At 43.1% G+C, this 21,563-nt stretch overlaps 1 protein-coding gene and 2 long non-coding RNA genes across 3 annotated transcripts in view; 2 read left to right on the forward strand and 1 right to left on the reverse strand.

Annotated features, from left to right (window-relative positions):
- Positions 1-15,822, forward strand: part of foxn3 (forkhead box N3) — a 29,576-nt gene extending 13,754 nt beyond the window's left edge. Inside the window, exons 2-3 of the mRNA XM_047821849.1 lie at positions 10,357-10,465; positions 15,224-15,822. Of these exons, the coding sequence (XP_047677805.1) occupies positions 10,357-10,465; positions 15,224-15,713 (599 nt within the window). The 3' untranslated portion in view covers positions 15,714-15,822. The remainder of the gene's footprint in view (positions 1-10,356; positions 10,466-15,223) is intronic.
- Positions 9,603-10,446, reverse strand: LOC125146077. The gene is made up of 2 exons (XR_007144584.1): positions 10,323-10,446; positions 9,603-9,704 (listed from the first exon to the last, which is right to left on the reverse strand). It is a non-coding gene; the product is annotated as an uncharacterized LOC125146077 (long non-coding RNA).
- Positions 15,823-16,552: 730 nt separating the features above from the next.
- On the forward strand, positions 16,553-19,233 carry LOC125146000. The gene is made up of 2 exons (XR_007144496.1): positions 16,553-18,601; positions 18,692-19,233. It is a non-coding gene; the product is annotated as an uncharacterized LOC125146000 (long non-coding RNA).
- Positions 19,234-21,563: the final 2,330 nt, after the last annotated feature.

The following is a 21,563-nucleotide window of genomic DNA, read 5'->3' on the forward strand; positions in this document are numbered from 1 at the left end:
CCCATATATGAACATATGTGTATGGTTATATGTAAGTGTGGGTGTATCTGAGGTCAGAGAAATCCACCTCATGTGAAAGACCCGTGTGTGTGTGTGTGTGTGTGTGTGTGTGTGTGTGTGTGTGTGTGTGTGTGTGTGTGTGTGTGATTACTCCCCCGCCATGGCTCTGGTTTCTATTACTGGCAGTAAACAGAGCAGAGCAATGCTTTTTGCTCCCCTCTCAAACACGGTGTTAAGTTTCCTGCTTTAGCTCCCACCTCACACGCTGCTCCCGAGGAGGTGGAACGGGACCGGTCGTCATGACGACAGCAAAGCCCCGGCCGCGCCGCGAGAACGGTGCCGGGATCGTGAGCCGAGATGGTCGACGCTTTCAGATCGCAGCAGCCACGGAGACAGAATCTCACCGCACTTCCTAAAGAGCTTCTCAATTATTCATCCGGGCAGAAGAAAGGTTATTTTAGAAAAAGGGGAAGAGAGAGAGAGAGAGAGAGAGAGAGAGAGAGAGAGAGAGAGAGAGATTGAGAGAGAGAGTCTATATTTTTATTGCCACTGTTCAGAGAATTATTGAACTTTTTTAAAAGAAGCTCAAAGAATCGTTCCACACTCAGACGTTCCCTGATGCACGACGTTATTCTACAGGTTGTAAATACACCTTTGGCTGAGTATATTTTTAACCTCTAACATTTATTTATACACAGAAAAGCACAGATACCACCATAGGCAACAAATAAAACGCTCTGTCAAGTGATAGGAAAATAATCAGCACGCGAGCCGATTCACCCGACTCACCCGATTCACCTGATTCACCTGATTCATTTCTGGCTCAAGAAATTCTTCTACATGACCTCAGATCTCAGATTATTTGCCCCACCTTCAGACAAGCCTCTAATCTATTCTGCTCTTTAAACCTTTTGGCCTCTTGTGTTTTAAATGTGTACATACAGATAAACAGACACTTACTGCAGCGTGGCATTGTATCACATCCCCATTACAACACACTTCTGTTAAATTACAGCAGCTCTGTTTATCGTGCACATAAACGAAAGTTCACATGCTTTTAACCCTCGGTCATTACAGCACAGAGCAGAGACGCAGCCCGTGTGACCTCCGTACACGGTTCTCACTGCGACGCTGCATTCAACAACCGTAGAGCTAGTGTTGGGGATGAAGAGGAGATTTTAACCAGGTTAAGACTCGGATATCCGTCGGGATCTACGAGATGACGGTGGTGACGTAATTATTATCAGTATATTCAGGTTAGTGCAGATTTATGTAAGGAGTCTCCAGTGTCAAATAAAGTCTCGGGGACCGTTTGTAGCTGCTGTAGCATAAGTGAGAACATGAACATTACATGTACATCAGAGATGTAACATAAAACGTACGCTTTCTTCTTCTTGGATTATTCAAACGTTTGAATTCTTCACAAATTGTGGCGTAAGAAGAATAAAGCACATCGAGCTTCATGCTGTTTCTTAAGAAAATAACCCACATTCATTTAAAAGCAATCTCGTAGCGTGTTCAGATCTCTAAGAGAGGATGTGACCTTTGTGTAAGCAAAGACAGAACCCATGGTGATGATTTCAGTCAGCAGCTCAGATGTCACAGCAGAGCGGCGCAGCGTCTCTGAGCCCCGCCACGCGATGGCAGTCATGGCAACCCATTTGCATGCCCTGCGGTTTACAGCGCAGCAGGAACGCGACCCGCTACACATGCCAAAAACTCACTTCAATCTTCAGAAAATGAAGCGGCTCACCGCTGACTGCGCGCGTTCTGTTTTTAGCTCACGCCAGATCTCACATTCACCATCTAACACTCTCTAATACTCCAGCACGCGAAGGCGATAATAAAAATAACTGAGGCCTATGGACGTCCGTCTCGTTTCTGTCCTCCTCCGTCTGTGTTTCCGTCTGATGTCCGCCTCTCCGTCTCCGTCACCGCTGTGTTCGGGATTCACACTCTGCTCCGGTGTTTACGAACACGGTGTATTTTGGGAAGGCATGTGATTAATGTAGTTATGGTCGTTATTGCAAACAAGCAAGTCCGTGTCCGCATCATTATAGAAATGCTAATTGACGCTTTTCAGGAATATTTTTTCGATCTCTTTTGCTCGAGCACCAGACGGCACACATCTGTGTGTGTCCTTCTTCTTCTTCCTCTTCCTTTTCTCCCATTATTATTTATATATATATATATATATATATATATATATATATATATATATATATATATATATATATATATATATATATATTGCGTGTTTGTTTAGCTGAAGACCTTTATCCTATAATGATGGGCGTGGATTCTTCCAGGATGACTCCGCCCCCTTGCACAGAACCCGACGTCTCACTGAGTGGTTTAATAACGATGTGAGCGATTCAGATCAGACTCTATGACCTTCATGGGTAGACGGAACTGTCTTCTATCATCATCATCATCATCATCATCATCAAAACAACCTGTATGCTGTTTTTCTCGTCTTCCATTCACATGTCAATCACTCTTGGTGGACAGAATCAGCTACTACATATCTTTTTATGACGTAGTTAGACCTTCTCCACAGTTCCTAGCTTGCAACCTTTCATGTCTGTGACCAGAATGACGCCTACACGGTCGACCGTCTCAGCTAGCGTTGTGGAGAACAGTCCTGCATTACGAGGCTCGTAGTGTTCGCTCGTTCATAAGCCGATCTTTATGATCGATTTCTTGTACTCATTTTGACAAGGTGACATAGAGCTCCAGTGCAGTGTACAGTGTAAATATACACCTTGGATGTAATAAACATACAGCCATAAGGTTTTGTGAAACTATACACACACACACACACACACACACACACACACACACACACACACACACACACACACACACACACACACACACACACGGAGGCAGCAGTGCTACCTGCCAGAGCCATAAATCATTCATTATTCTTATGAAGAAGAATTAAAATGCTTCATCAATCATTCATATACCGTATGAGTACAGAGTATGTAGCGTTATAGCACGCTTACGCCCAGTGCCGCATGCCTTTGTTTGGCTTTAGCGCTTGTTGTATTTGTTGCTGCGCCACTTTAAAATGCTTAACAACGACAGACTGGCACGCGTTCGCTCTGAAGGGCCGTTAATTTCGCTCCGTACCGAAGGCCCATCTGATGCCTCGCCTGAAATCAAAGCTCAGGTTTCCGCTGTGTGAATAATAGATCTTATCTCGCTTGCGCTTTATCGTCAGCAGGCAGGACAGATTTGTCGTGTCAAAGGCGAGCATTAAAACTTCAGCAGCCTCCACTTCTGCCAGTGCAAAGAAGAGTCGAGAAGATCGCTCGGCTTTCAGACGCTCCCCGGCGCAGGCCGGTTGACGGTGAGCCACATGTGACGTCCCCTTCGCTAACCCTACGTGCGGTGCGTCGGGAGAGACGAGTGGTGGCGAGGAGGGACGCCCGGACGTGGACAGAAAGTCTCAGATGATATTTCAGCATTTTAAATAGTCGTAACGGAGATGTGAACACACTCGGTCCCTACGGAGGTCACTCGTCTCACCGTGTCCTACAAGAGCCTTTTAAATCTGTTCCAGTCAAGTGCCAAGTTTCCCCTTCACACACCCCGAACCCTCAGGCTGCTTTCACAGACCCATTTCTTGGCATCCGGCAAAAAAAAAAAAAAAAAAAGCATTGATATGCATCATCTGGTTTGTTGTAGTCGTTTCTTGGGAGGAGATCAATATTTTCTTCTTCTTTTTCTTCTTCTTCTTCTTCTTTTTTGTTAGTACGGTCAGAATGAGAACTAAAAAGGTAACATGATGTTCGAGGTGATAAAATATGCATAAAAATATCTAGAAATAAAATCCTTGTTTTTTTTCTGCAGCTATTTCTGTTTTTGTTTTTTTTTTGTCTCTGGCGGATTTATTTATTTATTTATTTATTTAGATTTGTTTATTTAATTTATTAATTAATCAACCAACTAATTAATAGGTTAATTAATTAATTATTTTTTGTGTTTTTTTGGACGACCTAGTGAAGGCGGTAGGGTTTCCCAGCTTAGGCGGGCCGCCCGAACTGCATTAGCTTATAGAGGTTAATGTAACTGCATTAGCTTATAGAGGTTATAATGTATTGTTGATGAAACTGTGCACTCTGAAACTGTGTACCGGTTTCTCAGAGCAGCCTTTGCACGTCGTAGTAAATAGTGCATTTATTTTTACTAACATTTTCTTTACTTCTCCGGAGACGACGCTTCGCCTGACTTGCTCACAGAAAGGTCATGGGCTGATTAGCTGCTTCCACCTTTTTAAAACAAACCTACATCGTACCTTTAGAGTCTGAGAACCTCTCACAGTCACACAGACGTTACGCTGCCATTAGACTTCTTTATACCCAACAATAAACACCGGTGGTCACCTGAACGCTCTTCAGAACATACAGTACAGACTTGGACGTTTTTAACAGGTAACAAATTCTTCTGAGCTTCATCTCAGGTCTTTTAGAGGATCCAGAAGACAGGGCTAACTAAGACAGAGAGACCTGGTTGATGGACAGGACGTGTCCATCTCTGGTGGAGTATTTGCTAGTTTTAGGCTATTGTTGAAGATAATAGAAGCTGCAGGCAGGACTGGACGGTGCCCAGGAAAAGACCAGCATCTTCTGGCTTCATGAGCAGCTTTTTCCATTCCTCCTAATGCTGTCATTTATCACACGGATATATTTTAGCTGAAAACCGATTTCCCTCCAATCCAATCTGCAGCCGATCCTTCATCAGGGGAAAGAATTAAACTAAATGCATAGGCTTTATTTGCACAACAGCAGGTGCCAAATTTACAGAGTGCCGGGGTATTTGTCACACAGACACCATGTCACTTCCTCTCTCTGTCTCTGTCTCTCTCTCTCTCTCTCTCTCTCTCTCTCTCTGTCCCTCTCTCTCTCCTGTCTCTCTCTCTGTCTCTCTCTCTCTCTCTCTGTCCCTCTCTCTCTCTCCTGTCTCTCTCTCTCTCTCCTGTCTCTCTCTCTCTCTTTATCTCTCTCTTCTTCTCTTTATCTCTCTCTCAATCCCCCCTCTCTCTGTCTCTCTGTCTCTGTCTCTCTCTCTCTCTCTCTCTCAGTCCCCCCCCTCTCTCTCAGTCCCTCTCTTTCTTCTCTTCGGTCCTCTCCTTTTCCTCCAAAGTCTCTCTCTCTCATTCCCTATCTCTTGTCTCTCTCTCTCTCTCTCTCTGTCTCTCTCTGTCTCTCTCTCTCTCTCTCTCTCTCTCTCTCTCTCTCTCTCTCTCTCTCTGTCTCTCTCTGTCTCACTCTCTCTGTCTCTCTCACTTTATTTCTCTGTCTCTCTCTCTCTCTCTCTCTCTCTCTCTCTCTCTCTCTCTCTCTCTCTCTCTCTCTCTCTCTCTCTCTCTCTCTGTGTCTTTGTGAGACTCTACACCAGAGGACACCGTAGAGGAGAAATGAAGTGACGTGATGAGGTGTATGAATGCACAACGCGTGGTGTTTTTCTTGCTTTCCATCCCGTCACACTGCCATTAAGTTGATCTGCGGTACAGCTGAACTCCGTGTGCCGGATCAGAACTTCACGGCCCAGCAGGATGCGCAATCCCTCCTGGAGCTGATCTCAGGTCAGGCAGAGCAACTCACATCTCCAGCTGTGGAGAAAGATGGGAGCAGCTGGGCGCAGAGAGCGACCCCACTGCCACAACCCCAACGAAGGAAGACAGAAATAAAGAAGAACGAACGTTTCCTTTTGCTCTTCTTTTGCATATTCGGTAACAGTGGAACGTTCTGGTTGTTGTTGTGGTCTTTCTTTTCGTCACTCACTGGTTTCCACGTCATGATATTAGATTCCTGTTACGAGTCCCGAGCGACAAAAAGCTGAACTTGTTCTAGTGGGTGTGGCTTTATATTCTAATGAGCATTCTCTTTTGAGATACAGAGAGCTCTGAGATCGACCAGAGATTTGGATTTGTTTCCTGTAGCAGAGCATCATGCTTTATTACTCACATCATTCTTACAGCCTTGCAGTAGCTTGTCATGTTACCGAGAACCCACGAAGCATAAAAACTCCTCTGTGTTGAAGACTTTCCATTGTCATGAACCTCTGATTGTTCCTGATACCCAAGTCTGTAAAAGAGGAAATCAGAGACATGATGGACGCAGTGTGACAGGAACGAGCGATAATCGGCTCCACGACCGCTGAAAGTCCGAGTTTATGGTAGTGATACGTACGTAAGAATTGCTGTTGGAATGACATTCAGCAGATGTTTAGACTTTTCCCTGCAGATCGTGTTCATAAATCCTCAAATTAACCTCATTAGAGGAAACTCACAGACTGAAGGTCCTCAGGGTTTAAAGGAAATTTGGTCAGCCTTTTTTTTTTCTTCCAGTCACAACAAAATAATTTTCCCTCCCATTATTTAGTCTGTCTGAGCCCAGGCTTGGTGTGCGTGTGCATGTGTGTGTGTGTGTGTGTGTGTGTGTGTGTGTGTGTGTGTGTGTGTGTTTTAAGCATGCGAGTGTTTTTGGATGTCACTTTGATTAAAAGTTAAATCTATAAGGCTCTTTTCAATATCTCCTAATTATCAGCATCATGCATCTTAATTGCTTAAAGATGAACATCTGCGATCTGTACATCCGAGAAGATAAGCATCCGAACACCTCAGCGCCGCAGCTAGGACGATTCCGTGCAAGCCTTGTTGATTTTTCTTTCTAGCTGAAGAGGGGAAAGAGCTCGGAGCCCTTGAGGCAGGCTCTCATCTCTACACAGAAGCCATAAACAAACAGGGCCCTCCCTCGGTCCCTCACACGGCTCTGCCCGTGCCCTTTGACCTGCGCTTATAGAGAGCGAGCGGCGTGTCGGCTCACACAAACACGGAGAGGAGGCCGGAGGCATGGGCGGCCATCTCCTGAACGAGGAACCCTGCCGCTCGCCTTTTGTGTAGTCCGAAAGCGAGCTCAGTGGAATCAGCCGTGCGTGTCACAGGCCCAGATGTAGAAGCCGAACCACCGTCAGAAACAAAAGCCGAAAGCTCTCCAGAAATCTCCTGTCAAAGAGGCAGACGTTTTAAGACCCTTTTTACCAGAGAGCCTTGTTTGCCTAAGGAGACAGACGTGTCATTAATGCTCGAATCCCAACCACAAAAGGGCAAGACGGACCATTATGAAGGGCTCTGAGGGGCTGTGTTTCAGTACAGCACACAGAAAATCCACCGGGATCTGTGTGTCGGCTTAGAATGTTCCTGTGTGTGTGTGTGTGTGTGTGTGTGTGTGTGTGTGTGTGTGTAGTATCTAGTGTTCTTCCTGTGTTCATGTGGGTTTCTTCTCGTTTCCTCCTAAAAAACATTCTAAGGGCTGCCTCTATGTGTGAATAAACCAAAGCACACACTTTATTTGATGTTTTTTTGTTTGTTTGTTTGTTTGTTTGTTTTTATTTTTACATTTCCACACTTTCTGCTGATTTGTGACTTTTTTTTCTCTAGACCCCTGATGCTCCGGTACACGGATAAAAGGTTTAGGAAATGAAAATGTTATTATTTAGCAGCTTTAGATGACTTTGAGTAATCTAACTCGCAGTGACTCGTTGTACAAAGTCATTTCACGGTCATTTTAACGTCACTATTAATATATTTTCTTTTATTAATGGAACTTCTCCACGTGCGTTTTCTCAGTGCTGCTCCCCCTGCTGGACATATCGCAGTATTGCAGCGCTAACAGTCGGGATGAGGATGTGCTGTTATTAGCTCGTTCGAAATCCGTTTTAAACGTGAATGATGACAAAGAAAAGACGTAACCGCATTACATGGGCTGTGAAATTGTGATCTCAGATTTATTTTAGCGTCCAAGAAAGAACAGAAGTGGTTTCATTTTTTTTTTCCTGTGCTGGAGATGGATCTCATCGAGGTTCTGTTTTCGAGGCCGTAATCCCAGGCCATTAAAACACTTCAGAGACGGCGCACATGCGTACGGACGGCATCGTTTCCCTCACTGCACTCGGCATGGTTTAGTGAGATGAGAGGACCGGGGCGTCTACCCACAGGCTCTGAGCTCCACTGAGAGACCAGATTGGTACTTTCATTGCTTGTGGAGCAGCAAAAGCACTCAGTTTCTCAGTGTGAGTGTTTGTACAGAACCTTACAGCACTGAGCCACTCTGCCTCATTCACACCGAGCTGCTTTTATTCTTTCAACCGATTGTTCTATACTTTTAGCGTAGTTTAGACGTATACTGCTTTTACTGCGACTAAAGTCTAATAAACCACTTTGTTCCTGTTCACACACGCACTATATACCGTATATCAGCTAAGTGATATTGAACCAACTAACGAGCCAACACCTTTCTGTGAAGTCTTTAAACTGCCGTGAGCAGAAAGCACGCTGGATGCTGAGATTAAATAATTCACAGATTTTGATGTTTATGTTAATATTGAAAAGAAAAAAAGAAAAAGAATGTAAATCCTTAAACACGCTGAATTAGCCTCCCTCGAGCATCCTGAGAGAACTCGATGCCTTTTGTTTCTTGCTGTCGTTCCTGACGGCTCAACACGAAGCAAGCTTATTAAGCATTCGGTTTGGCCGCCCGTCCGCGCTAATCAGGACCAGGGCTGCGTCCTTCTGTCACTTCACATCACACACTCACGTCGTCACGCTGTCTCTTCACCTTTCTGAGGGGCAGAAAGGGCCAAAGCCAGCGCAGCTGTTCTCCTCTACGCACGCCGCACCTCACACTTCTAAAAGTATGGCATATACATGGGGAGGGAGGGGTTGCCTAGGCAACTGCGCTCCTTCCTAATGGGTAGAGGGTGTGCTGGAATTTGAGTGAATAGTTGTTTTGCTCCTTTTTTCCACGTCTGCCATCTGCTTTCGATCAGAGGCCATTTCCTGGACAGAGCGAAACGATGCCTCGTCCTGGGATCGGCCGAGGAGAGGAGCTGTCGAGTCTGTTCAGGTCTGATCTCACAGGCTTCGTCCGATCTATGTTCAGGCAGCTAGAAATCCTGCAGCCTTTTTTTTCCCTTCTCTGTTGGAGAATTCTGAAAGGAAAAAAAAAATAAGTGAAGTAGAGGAGAGTTCAGATGTTTGGTATTTTGGGAATGTTTTGGTCATGAAATGTGGAGCGTTCGGTTCTGCTTACATTTTAGACAGAAACTGGTCATTAACTGTGCTCTGATTGGCTACAATAGTACAGAGGGTCATTAACTGTGCTCTGATTGGCTACAATAGTACAGAGGGTCATTAACTGTGCTCTGATTGGCTACAATAGTACAGAGGGTCATTAACTGTGCTCTGATTGGCTACAATAGCACAGAGGGGTGTTAACTGTGCTCTGATTGGCTACAATAGCACAGAGGGTCGTTAACTGTGCTCTGATTGGCTACACACAGATGGTCGTTAACTGTGCTCTGATTGGTGGGCGTTACGTTTCGGACAGGAAGTCTCGTTTGATTGGTTACTGTGACAGTTCGACAGACGGAACGTTTTTTGTTAGCTCGATTATTAGATTAAAAAAAAAACAAAAACAAACCTTCTCCAGACATTTAAACACCACACTGTGTTCTGTTTGGATCAGATTTGACTCGGTGAAGCAGCTGAAGTTTAAACAAAGCCACACTGATGGAGTTGAGGTGTTTTGTTGCATCCAGTAGATGTGGATAAAGACACCGCCGTCTCCGTGGTGTGTTTAAATGGTCCTGATGGTCCAGAGTTCTGCAAATAGAGGCTGAAATGGTCCATCCTGAGACACACACACACACACACACACACACACACACACGCACCAATCAAATAAGTCCTCAACCCAATAAAAACCCTTCACACTACCCGTTATTCTCTCTTCCTCTCTCTGCTTTCATGATTTCTTTATGGTTCACGGTTCATTTTCCAAACGTAACAATTTGTGCGAGAGAAATTTCTTTCTCGCCGTCTTTACCGAGTTAATTCGGATATTTTTAGAAAGGGGAAAAATTAAAAACCGTCCTTCCGTCGCCTCGCTGTGGGAAACGCGACGCGCTTGTGATGTGCAAAGCAGACGACGGAAGCCGGTTAATAGCGAGCGCTAATGGTGTTTGGGTCACAGTGATCAAATACAGTGGCGTAGATTTAGAATGAATCAATATTTTCCTCTCCTGCTGATTTCTCTCGTATGTCTGTTGATGACTCGCATTCGTCTTTGTGCCATCTGTGATTACGGCTGAATCACATGTACTCACATGCCGTGGTGTTTGTGTGGGGTGATACTCACTGTGGGCGGCCATGCATATGTGTGTGTGTGTGTGTGTGTGTGTGTGTGTGTGTGTGTGTGTGTGTGTGAGATATAGGCATGTCAGTGTTGTAGACACTCTCATGGCCTCACATTAACGTCCATTTTATCCACTTCTTCTCCACAGTTCCTCAGGGAGTGATCCGGAACGGAGCTTGTATGATGAGCCCGAGCCTCTTCCCGGGAATTCGACCTCTTCCCATTAATCCTATTGGCAGCAGAGTGGCGGCCGTCAGGTTAGTCCCGCCTCTTTTCCACCGATCTTCATTTTATTCGTTTATTTTTCTCGGGGCTCCGTCCGTCCTCTGTGCTAACGTCGTCCTGTGACCTTCTCCACACCGCTGATATCCAGAAACATCACTCGTCCGTCATTTCCTCATTTCCTTTCGTTTTCTTCACATCAGCCGTCGATACGTTTTACTGAAGTCGAGCAGCAGACAACAAACAGGAAGCCCGTCCATAAAAAGAGACGGATCTTCGTTTGATATGTTGTGATTTTAAGCCAAGGAGAAAATGGAAGTGGATTTGATGTGAGCAGATTCTCAGGCTACATCTTCACTTCTTAAACTTACTTCTTCAAAATGATTAGAACTGCTCGCTCAAGATAAGGAAGAAACGTGGTCTGATTGGTTACTGTGACCTTTTAAACAGGAAACGAAGTCTGTTTATTTCCTGTTACATTTTCTTTAGTAAATGAACGATGTTCTTATTGGTCAACTTACAATTTGGGTAGAAACTGTACCTGATTGGCTACAATAGCACAGAGGGGTGTTAACTGTGCTCTGATTGGCTACAATAGCACAGAGGGCATTAACTGTGCTCTGATTGGCTACAATAGCACAGAGGGCATTAACTGTGCTCTGATTGGCTACAATAGCACAGAGGGTCGTTAACTGTGCTCTGATTGGTTACGATAGCACAGAGAGTCGTTAACTGTGCTCTGATTGGCTACAATAGCACAGAGGGTCGTTAACTGTGCTCTGATTGGTTACTCTGACATTTGGCAGCAGAAACTCTGCTCTAAACTCTCAGTTGCTTTCCGAGTGTTTTTGTGGGCGTTACGTTTCGGACAGGAAGTCTCGTCTGATTGGTTACTGTGACAGTTCGGCTCGGAACGGTTTTTAGATTAAAAAAACAAAAATAAAACTTCTCCAGACATTTAAACACCACACTGTAAGATTAAAACTAGTGAAATAAAATTTTGCCAAGACTTTAAATTCTCCCAGTCTGAGATTTCGGGAATTTCAGCTGTCAGAAAGACCAAAATACTCAAACATTAATAATACATCGTGTACAGGAAGTGTTTCCTGAGTGGAGTCACTAGATGGCCTTCAATCAGGTAAAACATTTATAAACCAAGACTCCTGAGTGGGACCTTGTCTGAGTGAGTCCTCTCTTACAAACACACACACACACACACACACACACACACACACACACACACACACACACACACACACACACACACACACACACAAGCAAAGATCAGCACTTTCCTTATTGAAAGGGTCACAGTTGTGAAGTGTGTTGTTTAAGAGCACTGAGAGACAGAGAAACCTGCCAGCTGAAACAGGTCCATGGAGAGACAGGTGTGGACAGGTTTCGTGTGTGTGTGTGTGTGTGTGTGTGTGTGTGTGTGTGTGTGTGTGTGTGGATGTTCACGCCCCGGGGCCTCCAGGTGCGCTCACAGGACACCTTTTCCTCATCAACCGCATTGCTTTCTGTGCTCCACTGTAACACATCATTGGGAAAAACAACATCACTGGGCTAATAAAAAAGTGTGACCTTCATACATATGTGCTCACACACACACACACACACACACACACACACACACACACATGCAACACTCAAATATGCATTTACAATTTTACCAGTGTGGTGTATCTGAGATGTTAACACACCAACTGACAGATTGCTTTACGTGTCTCTGAAATGAGTGACGCCGCATTTCGGCTTGAATTATGGAGTGTGTTGTCGTATCCCTGTGTGACACGGCGGCTAGAATTCATGAGCCAAAAACACAGAAATGAGACAGGATGTGGAAAAGCGCTCCTCTTTATTTTCTGCCACCTCACAGGGAATGTTAATGTTACCGTTAATGTTGATGTTAATGTTAAAGCAAACGTTAATGCTTACGAGGAAGCGGGACGGAAAAGCGAAGCCTCCAGCCTCGTCGTCTCGCTAAAACCCCGACCGGCAGCGGCGAGCTGGTTCATTTGAGTAATTCTGTGCTTTGTTGATGAGGGACATAAATGGAAATAAATGCGCTCCTTTGCCATTTCTCTGCATTACTTCTCCACTAAAATCAGGCCATTTTGTAATCCAGCTCCATTAATTAGGTTTATAATAGCGCCGTCGGTCAGCTGGAGAGGTGCTTCAAAGCTGAAGTACATTTCAAGGCCGTGAGACGTGTTTAATTTCATTAGTTCATGACTCACAGTGGACTGGCCTGCTTAAAACACACACACACAAGGCTTAGACCAGAGCGCATGCCGGATGCAAATAAAACCGTTGAGCGGCACGCTTGGCTAGAAAAACAACACCAGACCACAATAATAATAATAAAATAAAAAAACAGACAGGCCACGCCCACAAAAGTGAAGGGAATGAGGGAACATAGGACTCTCTGTCTTAGCTTGTATCAGCTAACAGACTGCTCTTTAGATTCGATTTATTTCTGCTCAGTAATGCAGATGAAATAAAGACGGGTGTAAGTCCAGCGACGAGGAGGCTGATCACCTTCACTGTAGCTTTGGAGGCAGAAAATGAAGAGAAAGACGAGCTGCTTGTGTGACACTATTGCGCAAGTGACGTGACGTGACGTGACATACGGCTAAGTACGGTGACCCGTACTCAGAATCCGTTCTCTGTGTTTAACCCATCCAAAGTGCACACACACACAGCAGTGAACACACACACACACACCGTGAACTCACACCCGGAGCAGTGGGCAGCCATTTATGCTGCGGCACCCAGGGAGCAGTTGGGGGGTTCGGTGCCATGCTCAAGGGCACCTCAGTCGTGGTATTCCTGGCTCGAGACTCGAACCCACAACCTTAAGGTTAGGAGTCATACTCTTTAACATTTAGGCCACGACTTCAAGAGAGTGGAGCTCATTTCTGGGTCAGAAACATTTCAAAACCAAGCCTGAAATGTCGAATCTGTTTGTAAATCAGCGTTTTCGTCGGAACGACGTGATTAACGACGTGACACACCGCCGCTCTAATCAGTCAGAAGAATCCATTCTCAGATCATTTCATGCTCTTCTCTATTAGGATGATGTTCATGATTCGTCTTCCTGTGAGGAAAAAAAAACAAACGTGCGTCGATGATTAAACAAGAAGAAGAAGAAGATTCTTACCCTGAAGCTTCACCGAGTCTCATCACGGCGTCTCATTCGGCTCGTAACTAGAAGTCCAGGTGCCGGAGAATAAAAAGCTAAAGGAATGAATGGCCTAGTTAGAGTGTGACCTAAATCCAGCTGGAAATGTTATACAGCGCAAAAAAGACGGTGTTTTACAGAAAAAGAAGAGGAGCAGCCTGGCAGAGCTTGACCGCGGTTCTACAGAGGCACATCATGGCGAACAAAGCGACGGATTTGTGTACGAATCGATCAAAAATGAAAGAGTGTATAATGAGTAAATATGTACACAAAAGCCTCCATTCACCCGAATGATCGATCCCGTTCAGTTTTATTTGCGCGACGCCTTTTTTTTTTTTACAATAGACGTCGTCCCTGAGCAGCTGGATAGAGAACCAGATGTGGATTTGGATCTTTAACAAGCCACACGAGGAGAAACATTTCACTGAGATGACACGAGGAAGAAACCTTCAGAGGAACCTGTCTCTGTCTGCCTCTGTGACATCGGAGCGTCGGAGTGTGAATCATTACAGTGTTCTGGGGTCAAGGAGTAAAAACGAATTTAAAAAAAGGGTAAAAATAAATATTAGAGTGAACATTTTCTGTGATTGTCCTTGTGCAAATTAATTCTCAGGTTGCCAGGTTTTGTCTGATCCCCAAATTTCCCCAAGAGAGTTTTTATTTTTTTATTTTTTATTTTTTAAAACAAAATCCCCTAAAAGGAAGGGAAAGAAAATGTAGACTGAATAAAGGAAGAGCATTTTATCTCTTTTTCTTTGTTGTCAAATGATGAAGATGATGATGATGATGATGATGATGATGATGATGATGATGAAGAAACATAAAATCAGTACATTTTAAACACGAACAACACAATATATATTTGATGATATATGAATGAACATAAGGGGGGATACGATGTCTTAGTGGTTAGCACGTTCGCCTCACACCTCCAGGGTTGGGGGTTCGATTCCCGCCTCCGCCTTGTGTGTGTGGAGTTTGCATGTTCTCCCCGTGCCTCGGGGGTTTCCTCCGGGTACTCCGGTTTCCTCCCCCGGTCCAAAGACATGCATGGTAGGTTGATTGGCGTCTCTGGAAAATTGTCCGTAGTGTGCGAGTGTGTGAGTGAATGAGAGTGTGTGTGTGCCCTGTGATGGGTTGGTACTCCGTCCAGGGTGTATCCTGCCTCGATGCCCGATGACGCCTGAGATAGGCACAGACTCCCCGTGACCCGAGAAGTTCGGATAAACGGTAGAAGATGAATGAATGAATGAATGAATGAATGAATGAATGAACATCATTCTTAATATATTTAAAGCTCGAACCGTAATTTTATTTGTGTTTAAGACGATATTACTGTAAGAGAAGTCAGAAATATGTGTAACATCACAAAAGACACTTCTGTTTCTTATAAAATCTTCTGAGGAGACCTTCAGTAGTCTGTAGTTGTGTCTCAGAGTTAAATCCTGACCGCTGCTCTGAATAAGAGTCACGTGTTAAGTACAGCTCTTATCACAGCGATTGATTTTAATGAATCTATAAAGTACTGAATTATGTTTAACAAGCATTTAACCTGACCGTGTTATTATGCTTCCTAACCACATGACGTATGTTTCTCCTGTGTAATTAGGTCCGTCCTTGCCGGCTGCAGGATTCTCAGCGAAAGCGAGCCGTCCTGCGACTCTCCTCTGGTCAGCAGCGACCCCAAGGAGGACCATAACTACAGCTTCGGTAAATCTTCCAACTCGACACCCGGAGAGAAAACACAGCTCGACTGCGGCGCGTCCGAGTTCCACGCTCACGACGCCACCAGTGACACGGACGACGACGACAGGGCCAAGATCAAGAAGGAGCCCAAAGAGTGGGCGGTGGACGCTCTGGCCCTGGCGCAGCACAACAAGTGGCACCATTTGACAAAAGTCAAACAGAGAGTCGCCAGTGACATGCTGCCGTTAAAAAAGAGGCGCACGGAGAAACCTCCGGAAAGCGATGACGAGGAGATGAAGGAGGCGGCAGGGTCTCTTCTCCACCTGGCTGGCGTCAGAGCCTGTTTGAACAATATCACCAACCGGACGGCCAAAGGCCAGAAAGAGCAAAAAGAGTCCATGAAAAATAACTGAACTGTGTTATGAGGAAGAGGAAAAAAAAAAAAGAAACATCACTTTTAATAGAATTTACTATTTTTTTCCAGGACATCAGGTGAATTCTACTGATTTGTGGCAATATCAACAATTAACTTTGTTTTCCTAACTTTATAGGTGAAGTTATCGAGGGTTCTTTATTTTTTATTCTTTTTATTTCTTTTTTTTTTTTTAAAGGAGATTAAAGCCATAGCAAAAAAAAATAATAATCAGCTGATTTACTAATGGGTTTTATTTGGCTGATATTAACGTTAAATAAGAAGAAAATTCCACACGCACTTAGACGAGAGAAGGATAACCGGAGCGTCCCGAGTGCGGCTCCGTGCGAGCGGGCGGCAGGAGTGTGTGTCGTGTGTGTGTGTGTTATAGTGTGATACATATATACATATACATATATATATATAGTTCTAGTGCACTAGGGGTAGTGTACTCTAGAGGTCTTCTCGGGTCTAAACAAAAGTACCCGACCCGAAGTGACCCGGATCACTTTTTACCCGAACTCGACTTGCATATATATATATAGAGATTTTTTTTTTTTAAGAAAGACCCGACCCGAGACAAACCCAAAAAAATTAGACCTCAGTCCGACCCGACCCGACGGCAAATTTTTTTAACCGCTACAGAGTGGATTCAAAATTGATTGACAGGTCTCTTTGAACGAAAATGAGCTTACCGCCAGCCACACGTCACCAGCCACACGTCGCAAGCGGTCTTGGTAAACTGACGAGAGGTTGGAAAAGGCCCCGAGTCGAGGCACACACACGAGATACAGTAGTTCGGGTCTTCTCGGGTCGGTTCGGTAAAAACACATTCGTTTTAAATTACCCGAGACCGGACATCGCTATTATTATACCGACCCGTATCTGAGGTACACGTGAAACTTTTAGACCCCGAACCCGCTCGGGTCTCGGGTCGGACCTCGGGTTTTCGGATCTAAGTGGACCAGTGAAGACCTGTAGTTTACACTCCTCGTAGTCGTGTGGGGTGCACTTGCTGCCCTGAGCACTAATCTTACCCTGGGTTACTGTAGCTGCTGAAAGTCAGACGTTTCCCGAGTCCAACGTTAATCTGTGAAATAAATCCGAAGCCATAAGCTTCCGTGCTTTTCGGGAGGCAGATACACACACGACTATTAGAATATTTACCCTCTCACTGCCCACGTTCTTCCATTAAGCAATCGAGACGAGCGATATTACCGGAATGAAGCGAAGAGACACAGTGATATTCCTCTTACAGAACAATAAAATAAATAAATAAATAAACCGTTAATAACAATCCCCGACAGAAACGATGCTAATAAACCTGCCAATTGTAATTTAGTGATATTAAAAAATAATAATAATAATGAAATGACTGTGGAAATGTTTTGTGGGAATTTTTTTTTTTTTTTTTTAAATTCGGTTTATTTTTTTTCCCCTTTTATTTATTTATATATTTAAAAAAAAAAATTAATTCTTTATTTCCTAATTCTCATGATGTAAGAAGCAATTTCATCCAGTCAGGATAACACTGTATAAAATGTTACACTAGACCTTTTTTTTGTTTGTTTGTTTGTTTGTTTACATTTTTCCCTTCCTTTCTTAATTTAAAAGCAATGTAGCCAGCAGGATTTTTTTATTTTATTTTATTTTTTCTCCAGAATCGTGTTGCATGGGTTTCTTGTAAAGAAGACAACGATCTTTTTTTTTTTTTTATTCAAAAAGTTGTAAGGTAAATAATGTATTTAGCATGAAGCATGAATTATTTTCATATAAATATAGATCCTAGAGAACAAAAAGGCATTGCCTCTAATCTAATTTCTATGCCCATAGGCCTACAGTCACTTTTCCTTTTTTTTTTAATTTTTTTTTTTTGTGTGTTTTTTTTTTTTTTGTCTTGATTTGTCCTCATCATAAAAGCAGGCATTTTACAGAATAACCTTCTTCAGGGACAACGCTGACTGTTGGGCAACACTCTGTGCAATATGGGGACTTCACCTTCTTTCCGAGTGTAGGGCTGTTGTCAGCCCCCCTCTCCGCTCTCTCCATCAGATCAGCACCGGTGTGTGTGTGTGTGTGTGTGTGTGTGTGTGTGTGTGTGTGTGTGTGTGTGTGTGTGTGTCTGCGTGTGTGTAAGGACAAGTTGGTAGTGAGTGTCTGTTCCTTTTCTTCCATTTTTTTTTGGGGGGGGGGTCTTCCATTTACACAGCACAGGTAACACACACGCTCACACACCTTTCCCTGTACGTAGCACTGTTCAGTATTAGATATCTGCACACACACATACACACGCGCACACACACACACACACACACATCCCAGAGCATGTTCTACGTTACTGCATATCGTATTCAATTCCATCAGATTGCACTTTTATAGATTGAAGGTGACGCACTTAGCTTTTAATACGAGTCTGATTTTAGTGCCAAAGCCGGTATGTTTATACACAGCACGGTGTCCAAGACACACACACACACACACACACACACACACACACACACACGTTTTGATAATACTACTTGTAGCATTTATGTCATGTATAATATAATATGACACTGTACACATATCCGTCTCGCTCTCAGCTTACACATTACTGGCTGTAAATTGCTCATGGAGGTGTTTTTATATCGTCCACATACATCATCTACTCTTCATCCTCATCCTCATCCTCATCCCAGTGAATCTGAATGTTTCTGATGTTGATCTTGATCATTTGTGACGTGTCCTGTTAGCATGCCTGTTCTGATACTGCACGTGAACGGACTTCATCTGTGCATCGTCGTCGTCACCATCATCATCGTCGTCATCATCATCATCGCTTTGGAGATCTGAATTCTCCATCCTCACACTGCGGATTTAAAAAAAAAAAATGGAGGAAAACCAGCATTTGTGAGTCTTTATCGATTCTAATTTGGAAAAAATAAATAAAAAGGGAACACTCACTACGTAACTTTTCCTTTAAACGAATCTCTTCTGAAGGAAAAGGCTGTGAGAGGATGAAGAGGCGAGTGGAGGCGCATCAGAAATCTCAACCCAAGCCAGTCAAATAACAGTCAATAACACAGTCTTCTCCTTGTGTTTCCTTGTGTTTGGTCATTATTATTATTATTATTATTATTATTATTATTATTTTTATTTTTATTATTATTATTAAAAGGTTCATGTTGTTAGTTGCCATTAAAAAAAGGTTTTGCGATGTCCCCCCATCCCCCCCCCCCCCCCCCGCAGTGAGTAGAACAGAGTCTTATTTCGTCCGTTCTGAATTTTCGAGGTCTGATGGCATGTGCACCCCGATAAAGTGTCGATACGGAGGCGTTCTTGCACTCTGTATTTCCTCGTTGTGTAATCATATTGCCAAAGACAATTTCATCACTATGTAAATATCACTTTGTCCATTACTATGAAAAAAAAAGGTTCCTTTTTATTTTTTATTTTATTTTGCGTTCGTTCCTTATTCCGATCTGCCATCACGTTTCTGTGCTGTATTGTCTTCCAGTTGCAATAAAGAAAAGAAAAAAAGAGTTGCAAAGGCGAACTTTTTGGACGTGTGTGATTCTGAAATCAAACCTTCATCAGTAAAGTGTTGCAAAAAAAAAAAAACTTTAAAGCAGCTGTTTTGTACTTATAATTATTTCATTATTATGAAACAATCAGAGCTGAAAATCTCTGTTTAAACACGAGTTGTAAACAGTTATGACATCATAAAATATAAGAGCCAATCAGGTTCCAGTATACTATATCTAATACCGCTTCAGACTGGAAAGCTTTCGGATATCGTGGATCGCTTTTTTTTATGGATCGTAAATGCTTTAGTTGTTTTCCCCCCCCCCCCACAAAATCAAACCGTTTATTATGTTTTATTATGTTTATTATTTTTAAGTTTTATTAGATATATAGGGGTCCAAGCACCAAAGGTCCAGGAGCCAAATGGTGACTATCTGCAATTTTTTTCTCTTTGATTTTTTTTTTTTAATCAATTTCAAGGAAATTTATAACCCATTTTAAACCATTTAGCGCCACCTAGAGCATAAAGTATCTGCTTCTTAACCGCATCTCAGAATCTTCTTTTCAAATTCCTGTTATTCTATGATTTAATCATCAAACAAACTGCTAGGATTCATAAAATTCTCAAAGTATTTTCCTCCTTAAACCTTTCGCAGGCTTTTTTTTTTTTTTTTGCCAAATAAGTCCTAAGTGCTGCAACCTTCTGCCACTCGATGGCGAATTTAATATCTATTTATAACGTTGGTGTAAAAAAGTAAAAATGTCTTTCACAGGAATCCGTTTTATTGTAAAACTTAATCAAATAGAACTTATAACTTTGAAGTAAAACAGTGCTTGGACCCCTTAATCGCTTCTATGTGCCTTATTATGCTACAAATGTTGTTGCCGCTTGTTATTGCTGCCAGAGGGCTGTGATATAAAAGGAATAAAACACTTCAGGACAGCTCTAAACAAGCCTGTGGTTGCTCAGAGATTCGAGTTAACGTCACATTAAAAGTGTGCGAAAGACACTGGTCGACTTTTAACAGAGAGGAAGGACGGCAAAGACGGACGGAAATGAAAAGCACGACCGCAAGAGATCCTTCTGGGACGTCAAGGGGAGGAGCCGACATGATTGACAGGTGAGTCCTGGAGGACAGTGGTCTACTTTTGACTTTATTCTCCAAGTAGATTTTATTTTATTAAAGCTGCAGCAGTGTAAGAAAAAGAAACTTTACTAAATATCACAAAAATAGTGTGAGGTTAAAAATCACTGATGGCTCCTTTAAATATCACAAGGTTAAAAATCACTGATGGCTCCTTTAACTAAAAAAACTGCACAGCGTCTGGTTGTGTTTGTGTATTTAGTGTTATGAATGATCCTTGATCTGTGCCTCCTCGTTACACACCGACGTAGCGACACGACGTGTTTACAATCTCGGCATAATTCACAGTTCTGTGTGAAAGCCTCGATGGTGGCTCTTTTAATTAAAGAGGGCGAGTCTGGAAATCCAGCACAGCCCCATCCCTGTACTGTACGGTGTCACCACACCCTGCACCCAGACTCGACTGGGTTGCTATGCAACTACAGCGAAAGAAAAAGTGAAAAAAAGCACAAGAAGCTGCACAATGCCAGGCGCAGACACGCACTCACACACTTCATGTATTTTTCAGGGTTTATTTACCGGTTAGAGAAGTAGAACCGGCATCAAACCCGTTTTTTTTTTTTTTCTTTTCCTCCGCCACGTTTAGTTTCAAAGCAAATCGACACCAAACGTTAATGTGTTTCTGACCCGCTTTAATGTGAGGATAAACTCTGGAGTGCCGCTGACCTCGAAAGATATTTGCTGCAAATATCACCATGGCACCCAAAAAGCTGTTTCATTTGTTCTGTAAATGTTTTGTTCAGAGTCTCCCAAGGGAATCTGGAGCAGAGTGCCAGAAACACACACACACACACACACACACACACACACACACACACACACACACACACACACACACACACACAAGACAGATTGCATGTTTTTGTTGTCAAGGAAACAAACAGAGGTGACTCTCATACCGATACACCCTGAACTTTTTTTTTAATAGTCACCTCTGAGCTTTTTTCCGCACACAGACTTCACGTGTAAATTTACACCCTTCTTTTTTTTTCAAACATTTTTATCATTTTATTTTATTTCTCTCCGTGACTTTTTTTTTTCATTGATTCATTTATTTTTGCCTTTTAAAATGATTTATTTTTTTTACACAAACACGATTTATTCATTTTTATGGTATTTGTTTAAAAGCACAATGTGGAAAAAAAAATCTTTTGGAATTTTTTTTTACTACGGTTAAGTACAATTAATTTTTCTTTTTTTTG

The sequence above is a fragment of the Tachysurus fulvidraco genome, chromosome 12 (genome assembly GCF_022655615.1).
Source record: "Tachysurus fulvidraco isolate hzauxx_2018 chromosome 12, HZAU_PFXX_2.0, whole genome shotgun sequence".
Classification (NCBI taxonomy): Eukaryota; Metazoa; Chordata; class Actinopteri; order Siluriformes; family Bagridae; genus Tachysurus; species Tachysurus fulvidraco.